The sequence below is a fragment of the Natrix helvetica genome (genome assembly GCF_964273705.1).
Source record: "Natrix helvetica genome assembly, chromosome: 1".
In the NCBI taxonomy this organism is placed as follows: Eukaryota; Metazoa; Chordata; class Lepidosauria; order Squamata; family Natricidae; genus Natrix; species Natrix helvetica.
The window spans coordinates 58,614,362-58,628,675 of NC_138548.1; the positions used below are offsets into that span (position 1 = coordinate 58,614,362).

Sequence of the window (14,314 nt, forward strand, 5' to 3'; positions counted from 1 at the left end):
TAGAGCAGTTCGAAAAATATGCTAGGGAGGCGAGAGAATATTTTGAGGAAATGAAAAGGAGTAGGAGGGGCTCCCCCACTCCCAAAATGTCTGAGGACGCCATCTTGTCTTCCTCAAAACAACAGCCTAAGACACACCCCACAGAGGAGTTCTTAGGTGAATCAGAACAAAGAGATATGCACACGTCACCGAGGTCATGTGATCCCTTTTGTTCTACTGAACTTCCGGCCACGTATAGAAAGATGAGTCAGCCAAAAAGTGAGGCTGCACTGCCATCTGCTGGCGGAGAAAAATTATTAGCGCAAAAGATGAAGCAGCTTCATCAAAGCTTTAAAGATTTAACTATGAGTTCTCTAGAAGCCAAAGCTTTGCCTCCAAAGGTTAAGTCTTCAACACCCCCTGGTGGTGCTGAATCCTCCCTAGATGGAAAAAGGCAAAGTCAAAGGCGAATGCAAGGAAGTCAATTTGATGTTGCCACGCAAAGGCCAATGGTGCAACTCCAGCACCCCCTGGTTCAACAACCAGCTTTGCAACCTGCTCAACAAATTGTTCCGATGCATATTCCTCAGCAGGTATTTCCAGTCACTCCCTTGACTGGTGAATCCAAATTAAAGGAGTCAGGAGAGAATTATAAAGCCTGGGTCAGTGAAATTGCGCTCTTGCTTCGAAGAGAAGGCACATACTGCATGATTTTTAATCCTCCTCCTCCACCATGGACACCTGCAATGAGAGACCTGGAAAACAGAGCAATCACAACTTTGCTCATGTCAATGGAAATTGAGATCCAGGGTATCTTTCCACCTGATGCAACTGCCCAACAAATTTGGGCTATTTTGGAAGATTGCTACAGGCCCGTTTCAATTGAATCTTCATGTTTGCTCATGTCTGAGTTCCATGGTTCGAAGTTGAAACCTGGTGAACGAATTGGTGGACATTTGACCAAACTGAAAAGAATGAGAAGTGAATTGAGACAAAATGGCCATGTAATCGATGATATCCAAATGATTAGCATCATCATTAACTCATTGAATTATGAATGGAAAGATGCTGTTGCAAAGATTAACTACGTGCCTATTGCTCAACGCAGAGTTAACCACGTTTGCAGACTTTTAGTGGAAGAGGAAGCTATCAAGTTAGCTACACCACATCTGCAACGACCCCCAGCATCAAAGGCTCCAGCCAGACGTCCCTTCCGAGGAAGAGGCTACGCTCCAAGGATGCCAAAATGCTACACCTGCAACTGTGTGGGACATGATACCCGGGATTGTCCCCAACGAGTTCCAGCTCCCGTCACGTACCAGCCCAAAGGAACAGATTCCAGAGGCAGAGGTAGAGGCGGAAGACAAGGTCGTCGTGGTCCAAGGCGTGATCCACAAGCTCCACTTGTAACACTGGCCATAACCAATGCTCCACAACCTGGTCCAAAGTTCGACAGACGTCTTTTGTGGACTTTAGATAGTGGAGCAGCTGTGCACGTTACCCACAGAAGGGAACTTTTCACAGAGATGGGCGAACCAGAGCCCGAGTATCGAGAACTGTGTTCCTTTACCAACCACACTTGCAAGGTCGTGGGAAAAGGAACTGTTTACATTGAAGAGCTCGATACACACATCCCTGATGTTTATTACATACCTTCAGCAACCAGTAATTTGCTTAGTCAAAGTCATTGTCTAGAGAGTTAAAGTTCCAGGTTCACCACCTCAAAAAAGCAAGTTACTTAGTTAAAGATGGAGATATTGTTGCTGAAACTATGCTGATTGGTGGTGTTTATTACTTAAAGCCAAAGCCTAAAGGGCAAGCACAGGCAAGTATGCAAACTCCAAAAAGGCACAACACGGGCCCAGAGAGAGTTGGTTCAGAGAGAGAAACCGTTACTGTGCCAAAGGCTCTTAAAGCCAACAAACAGAGAAAACAGAAACAGGTTGCTCAGAGCAAGCCTGAGGTTCCTCATGAAACTGTTAATGTTGAGAATTCACTAACTGGTAAACCTTTGCATTCCAGGTGTATTCACAAGTGGCACAGAAGATTGGGACATGCCAGTTTCCGTGTTCTTAGAAAGATGCCGGAGTTCGCAAAAGGTTTGGATCTAAAGGGGTGTAAGGTGTTTTTGGATTGTGCGGTTTGCAAAAAGGCTAAATCCAAGGCGGCTGCAATTCCAAAACACGCTACACGCCGGTCAACACGCATTTTTGATTTGGTACACACTGACATAGTAGGTCCTTTCCCACCAACAATTGGTGGCAGAAAGTATTTTCTAACAATAGTAGATAATCATTCTAGATATGGATTTGTATATCCTAAGAGAGAGAAATCTGAGACCTTTCAGATCTTTAAAGACTTTGCAGCTTTTGTTTCTACACAATACCAAGTTCGCATCGCCAGAATCCAGAGTGACCGTGGTGCAGAATTCATGTCTCAGCGTTTCCAGGACTGGATGCGTAAGAATGGAATTCTTCATCAGACATCTGCTCCATATACACCGGCTCATAATGGAGTCGTAGAAAGAAGACAAGGGGTTCTACAAACCATGATGCGTTGTCTTCTAGAAGATGCCAATCTCAGTAACATATACTGGGGTGAAGCAATCAAATATGCAAATTACATTGTCAACCGTACTTGGAGCAGTGTAATCAATCAAACTCCTTTCTACATGCTGTATGGCTACAAGCCTGATCTCAAGAACCTCCACATTTTTGGTTCATATGCTATGGTGAACACTCCCTTAAGTCAAAGAAGAAAGGGAGGTACAGTAGCAAAGAGACTGAGATTTATGGGTATTGATGATAATTCAAAATGGTGCAAATTCATTGATACTAAACATGTGATTATCATTTCACAATCTGTAAATTTTGAGGAAGACATTGACTGGTCCAGGATTCATTCCAATGATCCTGAAGTTTATTTTCCTAGAGATGGTGTTCCAGATGCCACGCAGCCTGATGACAATTCGCAGGCAGATGTTCCTTCTACCAGTTCTTCACAACCTGATGTTCCGTCTTCGCAAGCCGCGGATGCTGATGCTAGCGACGAACGTGAGGACGAGGATGATGATGATGATGAAGAAGAAGAAGACTGGACTGTTGCCCCTAGACGTTCCAAGAGGGCCACAAAAGGAATCCCTCCACAACGTTATTCATGGCAACTGACAAAAACACCATTACCTTTGATTTGCAACGTTACTCTTCCTCCAGAGACATTCACACAAATCAAACAGCTTCCTGATTCAGAGCAAGACAAATGGTATGATGCAATGCAGGATGAAATGGATAGTTTAAAGAAACTTAATGTATTCACACCTGCAAAACCTCCAGCAAACAAGAAAGTCATTGGCACTCGATGGGTCTACAGAATCAAGAAGAAACCAAATGGTGAGTCTTTATACAAAGCTAGACTTGTAGCTCAGGGTTTCGCTCAACATTATCCTGAGGACTACACAAACACTTACTCACCAACAGTCAGAACTGAAAGCGTAAAAATTGCCTTAACCACTGCAACTATTCTTGGTTTAGAAGTTTTCCATTTTGATGTGGACACAGCTTATCTACATGCAGACCTAGATGAAGAGATCTACGTGAGAAGCCCTCCAGGATTCCAAAAGCAAGAAGGGGATACCTGGTTCCTGAACAAAAGTCTTTATGGTCTGAAACAGTCAGGTTTAATGTGGTATTTATGTCTTACTGACAAACTAAATTCAATGGGCTTTATTAAGTCCGAAACTGATGAATGCGTGTTCACAAAAAGATCTAACAATGCATATGAGATAATTCTTGTTTATGTTGATGATATTGTTTATATTGGTCCAAATAAGAAAATGAGTGAGATTTTTGCTAAAAGTTTGCAGAGATACTTCACACTGAAATCTTTAGGACACATTAGCACTTATTTAGGTGTTCAAATTGAAAAGACACAGAAGGGGTTTAATCTTTCACAAGAGGAGAAAATTGACCACATTCTACATCATTGCAACATGAAAGATGCTAGCACAACAAAGACACCCATGCAAACAGATTTTCACAACTTAACACATGAACCAAGTCCTGAGTTCGAGGATCAAACACTTTATCGTTCAGTCATTGGTTCACTATTATACATTAGTAGTTGGACCAGACCTGACATTGCACTTAGTGTTAATATTTTATCACGACACGTAGGTAAGGCAACACAATTTCATTGGTCATGCATTAAGAAGTTGTTGAAATATCTGAAACATACTAAACACATGAAGTTATTGCTAGAACCAACACACACTGATCATCCACAGTTAATTTGTTTTGCTGATTCTGACTGGGCAAGTGATAAGAAGTCACACAAAAGCACTTCTGGTTACATGATGTTCCTGAATGGTTGTCCTGTTTACTGGCAAGTGAGAAAACAGAGTTTTGTTTCATGTTCATCTACTGAAGCTGAATATGCTTGTGTTTCAGATGTTTGTAATTCTCTAACGTGGTTTGATGCTTTGATCACAGATATCTGGACACGTCCGATTCGACCAATCACCGTGATGGAAGATAATGTATCTGTAGTTTATATTTCTGAGTCACATTTCACAGGTTCTAGGTCCAGACACATTGACATTCGTTATCAAAACACAAAGCAATTAGTTAAGCAAGGTTTTGTTAAATTGCAATATGTTTCTACACATGATCAGATTGCTGATATGCTGAACAAACCACTTCCCGTAAATCAACACGAGTATCTGCGAAAGATGTGCCTTAATTGATGATTTGATGACGTCAGCCCAGACTAGCAAAAGAAGGGGTGTCACGATATTAAAAAAGTTTGCTAGACATGAACTGACTGAACTGACACTGAAGAGTTAAACTTAGAAAGAGTTATTGCGCAGGTCATAAAAGTTATCTGAAAGTGATTTATTGCGCATGTCTTCACACATTCCAGAGAGAGAGGCGAAGGAGAAAGAGAAAGCTTCTGATGAACTTTTGTCCGCCTGCCAGAAAGCTGGCAGACGGAACATTCTTATCAAAATGTAACAATTAGTTAGTTTTGTTTTATTTACTTTTATTATTTTCGTATTAAAGTTTGTTTATTAATTAGAATATGCTTCTCAAGACTATTTTCTTTTCTTCAATATCTTAATGCATATGTTCTTGGAAATCAGCCTGGTCCATAGACCTCAATTTTTCTTCAGGGTGATTTTTCCCCTGACATACAAGTCCTAAAAGATCATTGGCCAATAGAAGGTCTACTGTTGCAAATCTACTTAGTATCTGATTAAAGAACACCCATTATATGTAACTCCTAGAAAGCATAGCTAGAAAAGGGAATGTAGAAAAAGAGTCACAGCAGTTAATTTGTGTGGCGGTTTCCACCACACAATTTTGTAATTGGAGTTTTATTGCATGGAAGTATCTGCCTAGTGGTTAGAAACAGTATGCAAACTTCTTCCTATTGATGCCGCTAATGACTTGCTTCTTGGAGCAACTACAGTTGTTCACAAAAGAAGTAATTGAAATACAATCATTTGCAGTTATTAATGACAGAACTAGGACCTTATGGCTCTACATCAAGAGTAAAGTATCCCTCCTGTAAGTATGTCTGTTTCCACTGAATTCATATCTATTTCTCCCTTTCTGCAGGTGATGGAATTGGTCATATTCCTAAGAAAAAGAGTCCAGTAAACTGAACCATTATGATAGTTTGTAGTAATAGCTATCACTATTATTATTACCACCATTATATTACTTTTTCTGCAGGAGCATGAGGCAAATTACTTAAAAGTCAGCCTAATTTTAATTGCCACTGTAATAATGCTGTCACACTTGCAGAGTGTGTGTTACTGACTCAAAGTTACTCAGGAGTTTCTAAGGTGAAAATAGACTGAAACAGAAGACTTCTCCAGTCTTTGTCCAATATTCTTAATGACTATAAACTGGAGTAGTGAACCTTTGGCACAGAGTAAGCCAAGTTATATTGCTATATTTAACCCCTGCTTCATTAGCTGTTAGAGTGAGGTGAAGCAGTCAAACGGAGTAGTTGCAAAACATGCCTGTACGAGGGGGGAAAAAGCATTCCTTTCTTAAAGTTAAAGCAGCTGCTACGCTATGTGAAAATCTCAACAAAACTGCTTGGAAAAGTAATAACATATTTTGTCCAATTCCATTAGCAAAAATAGCATTTGTTACCACTTGCCAATTGGAATGCAGATTGAGTTTTAATGCCTTAAATCACCATATGGTCTTTGCAGACCATATTTTTCTGTTGTCATAAATCATGACTTACATGCTTTGGATAAATTAATGTCCAAGACAATAAAAGGTTTAAGAGGTTGCACTGGAAAGAAACCTGAAAACTAAGCATGTGCAAGACTATATCAAGATATGAGAAGTTCCAATGGGACACAGAATTTTTGTAAATCTTTTTTAAAATAAAATCCTCGTACTTTCTATGGTCATGCAAAAATTATAGAACAGAACATCTTGATGAAGACGACCAGGTTTTGATGAATTATCATTAGCAAATAAGCTGAGGTAATCAAAAAATGGTTTATAAAACATGGAAGTGTGAAATCCCATTTTCCACTTCATCGATGGTCATTTCAAAAGAGTGCTTGAAGGAATTTCCAAAGTTTTTTTTTTTTGGGGGGGGGGGGGTTTGGTCAGCTACAAAGACTTTCATATGTAAGATATGAATGAGTGTGAGATGCTTATGTGACTAAAATGTTTTTAAAATCTGTTACCATGTTTTCCCGAAAATAAGACATGGTCTTATTTTCTTTTGCCCCATGAAATATGGCCTTGGGCTTATTATAGGGGGAGGGATTATTATTTTCTGGGGCAGGTGAGAAGCGAGGCGTGCCTTTTACCTTTCCAGCTCCATCGCGTTCCTCGCCATTCTGTTCAGGGAAGCCGCTGGTAAAAAAAAAACCCTTCTCGTGAGTTCAATCAAACTTCTTGAAGTCGCAAGAAGGTTTTTTTTTTAACCAGGGGCCTCCCGGGACACAACGGCAAGGAATGCGACAGAACTGGAAAGGTAAGAGGCGTGCCTCGCAGCCCAACACTGCCCACCTCGCCCAATGGTAAAGGCAGCCTGCCTGGTTCCCGCTGTCCCTTTAGCGAGGGGTAGCAGGTGGGTGGGGGAGAAGTGAGGCGCGCCTCTTACCTTTCCAGGTTCGTTGCGTTCCTTGCCTTTTCGTCCAATGAATCCCCTTGTAAAAAAAAACCTCAGGAGTTCACTCGTGAGATTTTTTTTTACAAGGGTCTTCAATGTATTAAAGGGACGGCGGGGAAGGGAACCAGGCACTGGGGTGGGTGGGCGGTGTTTTTTTTCGTGAGAAGGAACAGGCGGGAGGGGGTGATCGCATTGCTGGCCTGCTGCTCTTTTTGCGGCAGGCTCTTTTTGCATGGGAGGGAAGGGCGGGGGATGGAAGCAATTTGTTTCACCTGCCGCTGTTTTTGCAGTGGGCTCTTTTTGCATGGGAGGGAAGGGCAGGGGGTGGAAGCACTTTGCTTCGCCTGCCGCTGTTTTTGTGGTGGGCTCTTTTTGCTCGAGACAGAAGGGCGGGAGGTGGACGCACTTTGCTTCACCTGCCACTGTTTTTGCATCGAGCCCTCTTTTTGCCCTGCAAGTTGTACCGGTAGGTGGTACAGTGGTAATGGTGGGGACCGGTTGCGCATGCGCTTAAGTAGTTGGGGGCGGGCTTATTTTCGGGGAGGGCTTATTATGGCACATGGTCTGAAAAGCCCAATTGGGCTTATTAGCAGGGCATGTCCTATTTTCGGGGAAACACGGTTGACTTTTGGGTCTCTTGTGTTGTTTTCAGAAAGATTGCCCTTAAATCTACAACAAAGGACAAATTTCTTATAACATATGAACCATAATAGCCAACTTCACACAATATGCTTAATATTAACCCCAACTGTTAGGGTTGAGCTTTCATGGAAACAGATATAGGAAAAGGAACCCTACAAGCAAAAGCCCATATGGACATCACCCTAGCCAATGAAAGCCAGCTATGTGACATATAATACACCATCTTTATAAATTCAAACTAAACATCAAAATATATAAGCATATATGTAAACAATACTTACATCTCATTTTAAATAACTTTCAATCATCCCAAATACAACTCTTAATGTTAAAACTGCTACAATATATACCCGTGATGGCGAATCTATGGCACTCTCTGAGGGCATGCAAGCCGACACCCAGCTCAGCTCCACCGTGCATGCAGCGTGCCTCCCGCCGGCCTGCTGATTTTTGGGTCTCTGCCGTGCATGTGGAAGAAGTGAATGCATGCACAAGGGGAAGGGGGGGTTACATGTGCATGCGCAGGTGGGTGGGTGAGAGAGAGTATGGCGCACTCCCCATGGCCCATTTGTGGTCCCAGAAGGCTTCAGGGAGGCCTGCTAGGACCAAAACATTTGTGGGGGGATCGGACGCATGCGCGGGGGGATTGCACATATGGGGGGGGGCAGGGGGAGGACGGGGGGTTTTGTGCACGCAAGCACAGGGGACAGGGGGCATTGCATTATGGGTGTGGGCACATGCACGCTATCACGTGCACTCATGAAGTTTTGGCACGTGAGGAGAAAAAGGTTACCCATCACTGAATTGAATTTCTCTTATGAGATAGTGTGTGGTTGAAGGAAAGATATAACTGAAAGGACCCCATCTTGAGTGTCTTTTATGTTGCTCTACCCTATTTTGGGTATTGCCAATCATTCAGCTGTGCTGAGTCTCATTTTTGATTAAACATTTACAAGGGCAATGGTTTGTTAAGAACTTGGAAAAGGGAGCAAAGGCAGCAACTGCCTGGCACACTTTTCCAAACTATTCATTAGTGTTTAAAATAATCACTTCCAAAGTACTCCTTGCTTGAAATGGTGCAACACTTTGCCCCACCTCCAGCTACCCCATTTTTTAAAAAATGCTTATTCGAAGCAACTTCTGGTTGCACAAGACCTTCACTCTGGAAACTTCAGAGAATGTTTTTTGCAGCTTTTGAAAAATATATGAAAACACACCATTCTTGTACGATTTTCAAAAGATTCAGAGTGTCAGACCTGGAAACTTTTAAATTGGGCCTTCAGGCTTGCCATATTTTCTAATGTGGGAAAATGGGAGGAGGCATTATATGGAGTAAGGGCGATATATATATATAGTCAAAATAACATTCTTTCTCAGAGAGTCAAGGACACCTTGCCCTGTAGCTGCAATGGTGTGACTGGGAGGCATCACCAGTTGGGACGGTGCCAGATTGGACCATGTGATGGACATGTGGGTGCTGGGCAAGGACTTGCACTTTCATTTGGGTGGGGAAAACCTGGAAACTTTCAGATTTGGGTTTCTCAGATGTGCCAATGTGACACCTCTACTAAAATGGAACATTGAGGAAATTCACCTCGGAGTCTTCTTTCGTTGGGGGTGTAACTTGGAACCCTGACACAGAGGCCACATGAGAGCAGATCTCTCATGCAACTTCCAGAGAGTCTGGGTGACCTGCGAGAGTGAACACCATTCTAGTGCGGCTTCTGCAGCCTCAGAAGGTTGAGCAAGAATGGGGTATGCTGGTGTATCATCTGAAAAAAGTGCCACAGGTTCACCATCACCAGACTAGACCAAAAATTAAAACATCATTCGTCCCCAGAGGGAGCAGTTCAGTGGTGGGTTCCTCCCGGATCGCACCGGATCGCGCGCGCTCCCTTTCAGCGCTCCACCTGGCTCTCACGCTCCCTTCCGGCGCTGAAACCGGAAGTACAGTCTTGCCCGGCCCTGGCGAAGCAACGACGCCTGTCTGCGCTCCACCAGCTCGGCTGGGAACGGAGATGTTTCCTCAGCGGAGCGGAGCGCCTGCTCCGCTCCGCTGAGGAAACATCTCCGTTCCCAGCCGAGCTGGTGGAGCGCAGGCAGGCGTCGTTGCTTCGCCAGGGGCGGGGCAAGACTGTACTTCCGGTTTCAGCGCCGGAAGGGAGCGCAAGAGCCAGGTGGAGCGCTGAAAGGGAGCGCGCGGGATCCGGTGCGATCCAGCAGGAACCCACCACTGGAGCAGTTATAACATTTGGATCTCTATGGCCTGGGGAAACAGTCATGCTTTATCAGGCTTTCTTAAAGCCAGGAGAGAAATCCATTCCACAGCACAACTGCAACTGAAAGGCATACTTCCAAGGTCTCTGCATATGGCTGCTCCTGAGAAAAGGGACTCAGAGTGAGTCTACCATGCTTGAGTTTATTGGGGAGTCCTATGGTGGTGCTGTGAGATATCTAAGCCTAAACCAGTGATGGGTAATCTTTTTGCCATCGTGTGCCAAAAGCAGGGGGAGCACAGGGGGGTCATGCGTGGATGTGCCCACACCCATAATTCTATGTGTATAACCCCATGCACATGCAACTGTCCATGCATGTGTGCATGTCCCCCACCCTTCCCCCGCTTTTGGTGCGCAATGGACCCGTTTTTCACCCTCCCCAGGCTCCAGAGGCTTTCTAGGAACCTGAGGGGGGGCAAAAACAGCCTCCCCGCCCCTTGGAGGCCCTCCACAGGGAGAAAAATGGCCCAAAGTGCAAACCAGAAGTCCGTTCCTGAACTGTTCCTGAAAATGAACCTGGTTTCCGGCACATGCATGCATGCGGCCAGCTAGTCTTCCAGTTACTGAGGCGCATGCATTCATGATGATCAGCTGACCGGCGGGCTTGCTCCTGCTGGAAAATGGAAGACTAGCTCTTCCAGTTTCCAGCACTGCCTCATGCACAAAGGCCAGCTGATTGTCGCACGGGCATGCACGCCAGAAACCCGGAGAGGAACGGGTGATGCCACGCGTGCCAGGCAACATGGCTCTGCATACTACTTCGGGCATGCATGCCAGAGGTTCACTATCACGGCCCTAGGTGAACCAACATACTGGTTCTGAAGATGATAAACTAGATGATGGAGCCTTTCCCCCTCTCCCACTACGTAACTTACTAAGATGATTTGTCCTTCTACTGCATTTTATTTTTTTGTGTAAATGCTGATCTGCAGAGTTCAGTGCCAGACAGACCACACTTTTACCTTCCAGAGAGGTATGCCTTGCCTCTTTCAAATCTTGTGTTACATTGTGGAAAGGGAAACTCTCTTTTTGGAAGGGAGACATCTAAAGTGGAACTCACTGTGAATGCCTCAGGATGGCCTCTGCCCCAAGAAGCTGGCACCCTACTTTTCAATGGCAGACTGCCGGTGGGGGGAGGCGAACAGGTAGAAGCAGGCAAGCTAGCTTGAGTTGAGATCATAGAACTTGGGATGTAATTTGGTAGGAAAAGGGCCTACTGCTGCTAAAGAGTGTTGGGGAAGAAGATTGTTAAGTTTTAGCATGGGTAGTCCTTGACTTACAACAATTCAGCCTAAAATTTCTGTTGCTAAGTGAGACAGTTGTTAAGTGAATTTTGTCCCACTTTACGACCTTTCTTGCCAAGTTGTTAAATGAGTCACTGCCGAGGTTAAGTTAGTAACATGGTTAAGTGAACCTGGCTTTCCCATCAATTTTGCTTGTCAGAAGGCAAAAGGTGATCACATGGTTCTGGGACATTGCAACCATCATATAAATATGAGATAGTTGCCAAGTGTCTAAATTTTGATCACATGACATGGGGGTGCCATAAGTATGAAAAATGGTCATAAGTCACTTTTTTTTAGAGCCGTTGTAACTTCAGTCACTAAACGAACTGTTGTAAATCAAGGATCTGCATAATGTCTCTGTATCTCAGTTTTTTGTTGGATATTGCAAGACAAATAAATGAAAACCGTTTGCTTTCGATTAATCTAAACTCTGGGTCAAGATAGCCACAAGGCAGATTCTCCTTTGCAGCCCCAAATTACAGGCTGATGTCTCTGCAGAAAAATAGCTGTGTAGGTGAAACAGCCCCCCTCACCTGGGAAAATTTGATAGTGATGGTGCCAGATGTGTCTTGAAGAGTTTTGTTCCAAGGAAAAAGTAATCTATCTGAAGGTGACTAAAGTATGAATGACCGTAATTCTCAATGACACAATTTTCTCTGATTTTGGTACTCTCCTGTAATTGCAAAAGCCACCTAGCAGCAAACTGTCACTGGGATCAGCTAGTTCCATGGTTTCCAATGTTTCTAGGCTAGTGGGCACAACTGGAATTTTGAAAATGTGTTTGTGCTCTTCCTACTAAGTTTGATTTTTTTTTTCTTGGCAGGTGGACAGATTTCTGAACCACTTTTTATAATCCAAGAGGTCAATGGAAGCTCAGAAACATTCTTGAAAATACTGTAAAGATGACTTGGAAGGCTGGCATTATACATGTCACCAACATCTTTTTTTAAAAAAATTGTTTAAACCATGAACAGGTACCTGGGGCAGGGAATTTGCTAAGCAGCAAAGTGGATGCAGTTCAGGGGGTAAGAAAATAACCTACAGCAGCTACTGTGCCAAGCAATTTCACAGGGTGAAAAAGTAGATTTTGGAAAGATGTGAGGACTTTCATCACCAATTTAGTGGAAGCTTCCTTAACCGGCACCGTCATTTTAAAATCACAATTTCCAAAATCCCCATCTAACAAATTTATGGTGGCTGGAGAGGTGGGAACTGAATATTGGCACAAATGGAGTGGGAGGCGCTAGATTAGTTAAAAAAATAAAAATAAAATTATAGTGACAGAGTTCACTTATCTAGATTTCCCCCTACCAAAACAAGAGAGCAGCATCGTCCACAAACAACAGGTGCAAACTCAAGGTAAACCGCTCCAAACTTGATTGCAGAAAATGACTTCAGCAACAGAGTGGTCAATACCTGGAATGCACTACCCGACTCTGTTGTTACATCCTCAAATTCCCATAACTTAAAATCTTAAATGCCATTAAAAAAACCATTTTAAACTGTTAAAATTCCATTTTAAACTCCGTTAAAATTCCGTATACCACCAGGCTTGAAATTTTAGGCCTGGATAACCTTGAACTACGCAGTCTACATTCTGACCTGAGTTTAGTGCACAAGATAATCTGCCATAACAGCCTACCTTTTAATAACTTTTACTTCAATTGCAATAACACAAGGGCTGCCATAGATACAAACTAAATGTAATCCATTCTAATCTTGATTGCAGGAAAAACAATTTCAGCAACGGAGTAGTAAATGTGTGGAACACCCTACCTGATCCTGTTGTTAGTTCCTCTAACCCCCATACCTTTTACCTTAAGCTGTCTACCGTGGAGCGCATTTCCTAAGAAGTCCCTAAGCGGGCATGCATAAGCGCACCAGTGTGCCTACCTTCCCTGTCCTACTGTCCCATTTATATGTATTATTTTATGTGTTTATGGCTACTGTATGTTTTGCTTATTTATATCCATTTATTTGTGCCATTTTTTCATGTGTTTTCATACTTGTTTCCTTGTACTTGTTGACAAATAAATAAAATAAATAGCATAGAACTCACCCCTTTCCTAAGAGGTCCGTAAAGGGGGCGTGCATAAGCGCACCAGTGTGCCTACTGTCCCTGTCCTATTGTCCCCATTTATTCTTACCCATCCTGTGTTCATGTCCATGTTTATATTTATACCTGTTATCTCGTATATATTTGACTAACTAACTAACTAACTAAAAATAAATTCTTCCAAATCACCCCTTAAATGGTACTTCCTCGGTTTCTCCGAGATTTCTGGGGCGGGAAAAAATAAAAGGAAAAGCAATATAACGGGTCCCGACGGAAGTGAGACACTTAATCGGGCAGCAGCCTGGCACTCTTGATCCGGGATGTGGGAAAGCGCTTCATTCCGTCTCTCTTTCGTTCCCCAGGGCGGAAGGTTCAGCCACCGGGCTCGCGTTGGCACAATGCCCGGCAGTTCAGTATAAAGGTTATAGGCCGCCGGGGGGCTTTGGGAGCAAGGAAAGCCGCGGGCGCATCTTGCTAAGGCTGCTGCTCCCTCCCTGTTCCTCCTATTTCCGTGCTCGGGGGACGCCTCGCTCGCGCGTTAAAGGAGGCGCTCCTGCCTCGCCGGTTTTGGAGTCACAGCCCCGCTAACTGCTGCTCCTCCTTCCTCCTCCTCCTCCTCCTCCAGCGGCGCGGAGCGCTTTCAACGCGGCTTTGCCTCCTTTCCTTCCACGCGACCATGACGGCGAAACCCGGGAAATTCTGGCACGAGGCGTCGCAGCAAATCGTCGCGGGCGGCTCCGCAGGTAAGCAGCTTGCTTACCTCGATCCACGCGCGTCTCCCACGCTCTGGCCTAAAGCGCCTCGGCTTCTCCCGGGGCCGCCGAGTTTCGCTCCCACTCGAGCGGTCTGCCTCCTTTGCGGCGCTCGGCTAGGCCCGCCTCCTCAAAGCAACGAGCGCCTTCCGGGGCTTCCCGGGCCCGCCCTTCCCT

At 44.2% G+C, this 14,314-nt stretch overlaps 2 protein-coding genes across 3 annotated transcripts in view; one reads left to right on the top strand and one right to left on the bottom strand.

Moving 5' to 3' along the window:
* The window catches only part of MIPOL1 (mirror-image polydactyly 1), a 215,445-nt gene extending 201,151 nt beyond the window's left edge, over positions 1-14,294 (bottom strand). Inside the window, exon 1 of one of the 2 annotated variants that reach the window (XM_081968555.1) lies at positions 14,146-14,294. The gene's annotated coding sequence lies outside the window, so the exon portion shown is untranslated. Of the gene's footprint in view, positions 1-9,361; positions 9,402-14,145 lie in introns of those variants that run through there. The other variant, XM_081968556.1, reaches the window with a different exon arrangement.
* The window catches only part of SLC25A21 (solute carrier family 25 member 21), a 293,494-nt gene continuing 292,735 nt past the window's right edge, over positions 13,556-14,314 (top strand). Inside the window, exon 1 of the mRNA XM_081968587.1 lies at positions 13,556-14,128. Coding sequence (XP_081824713.1) covers positions 14,062-14,128 — 67 coding nt within the window. The 5' untranslated portion in view covers positions 13,556-14,061. The remainder of the gene's footprint in view (positions 14,129-14,314) is intronic.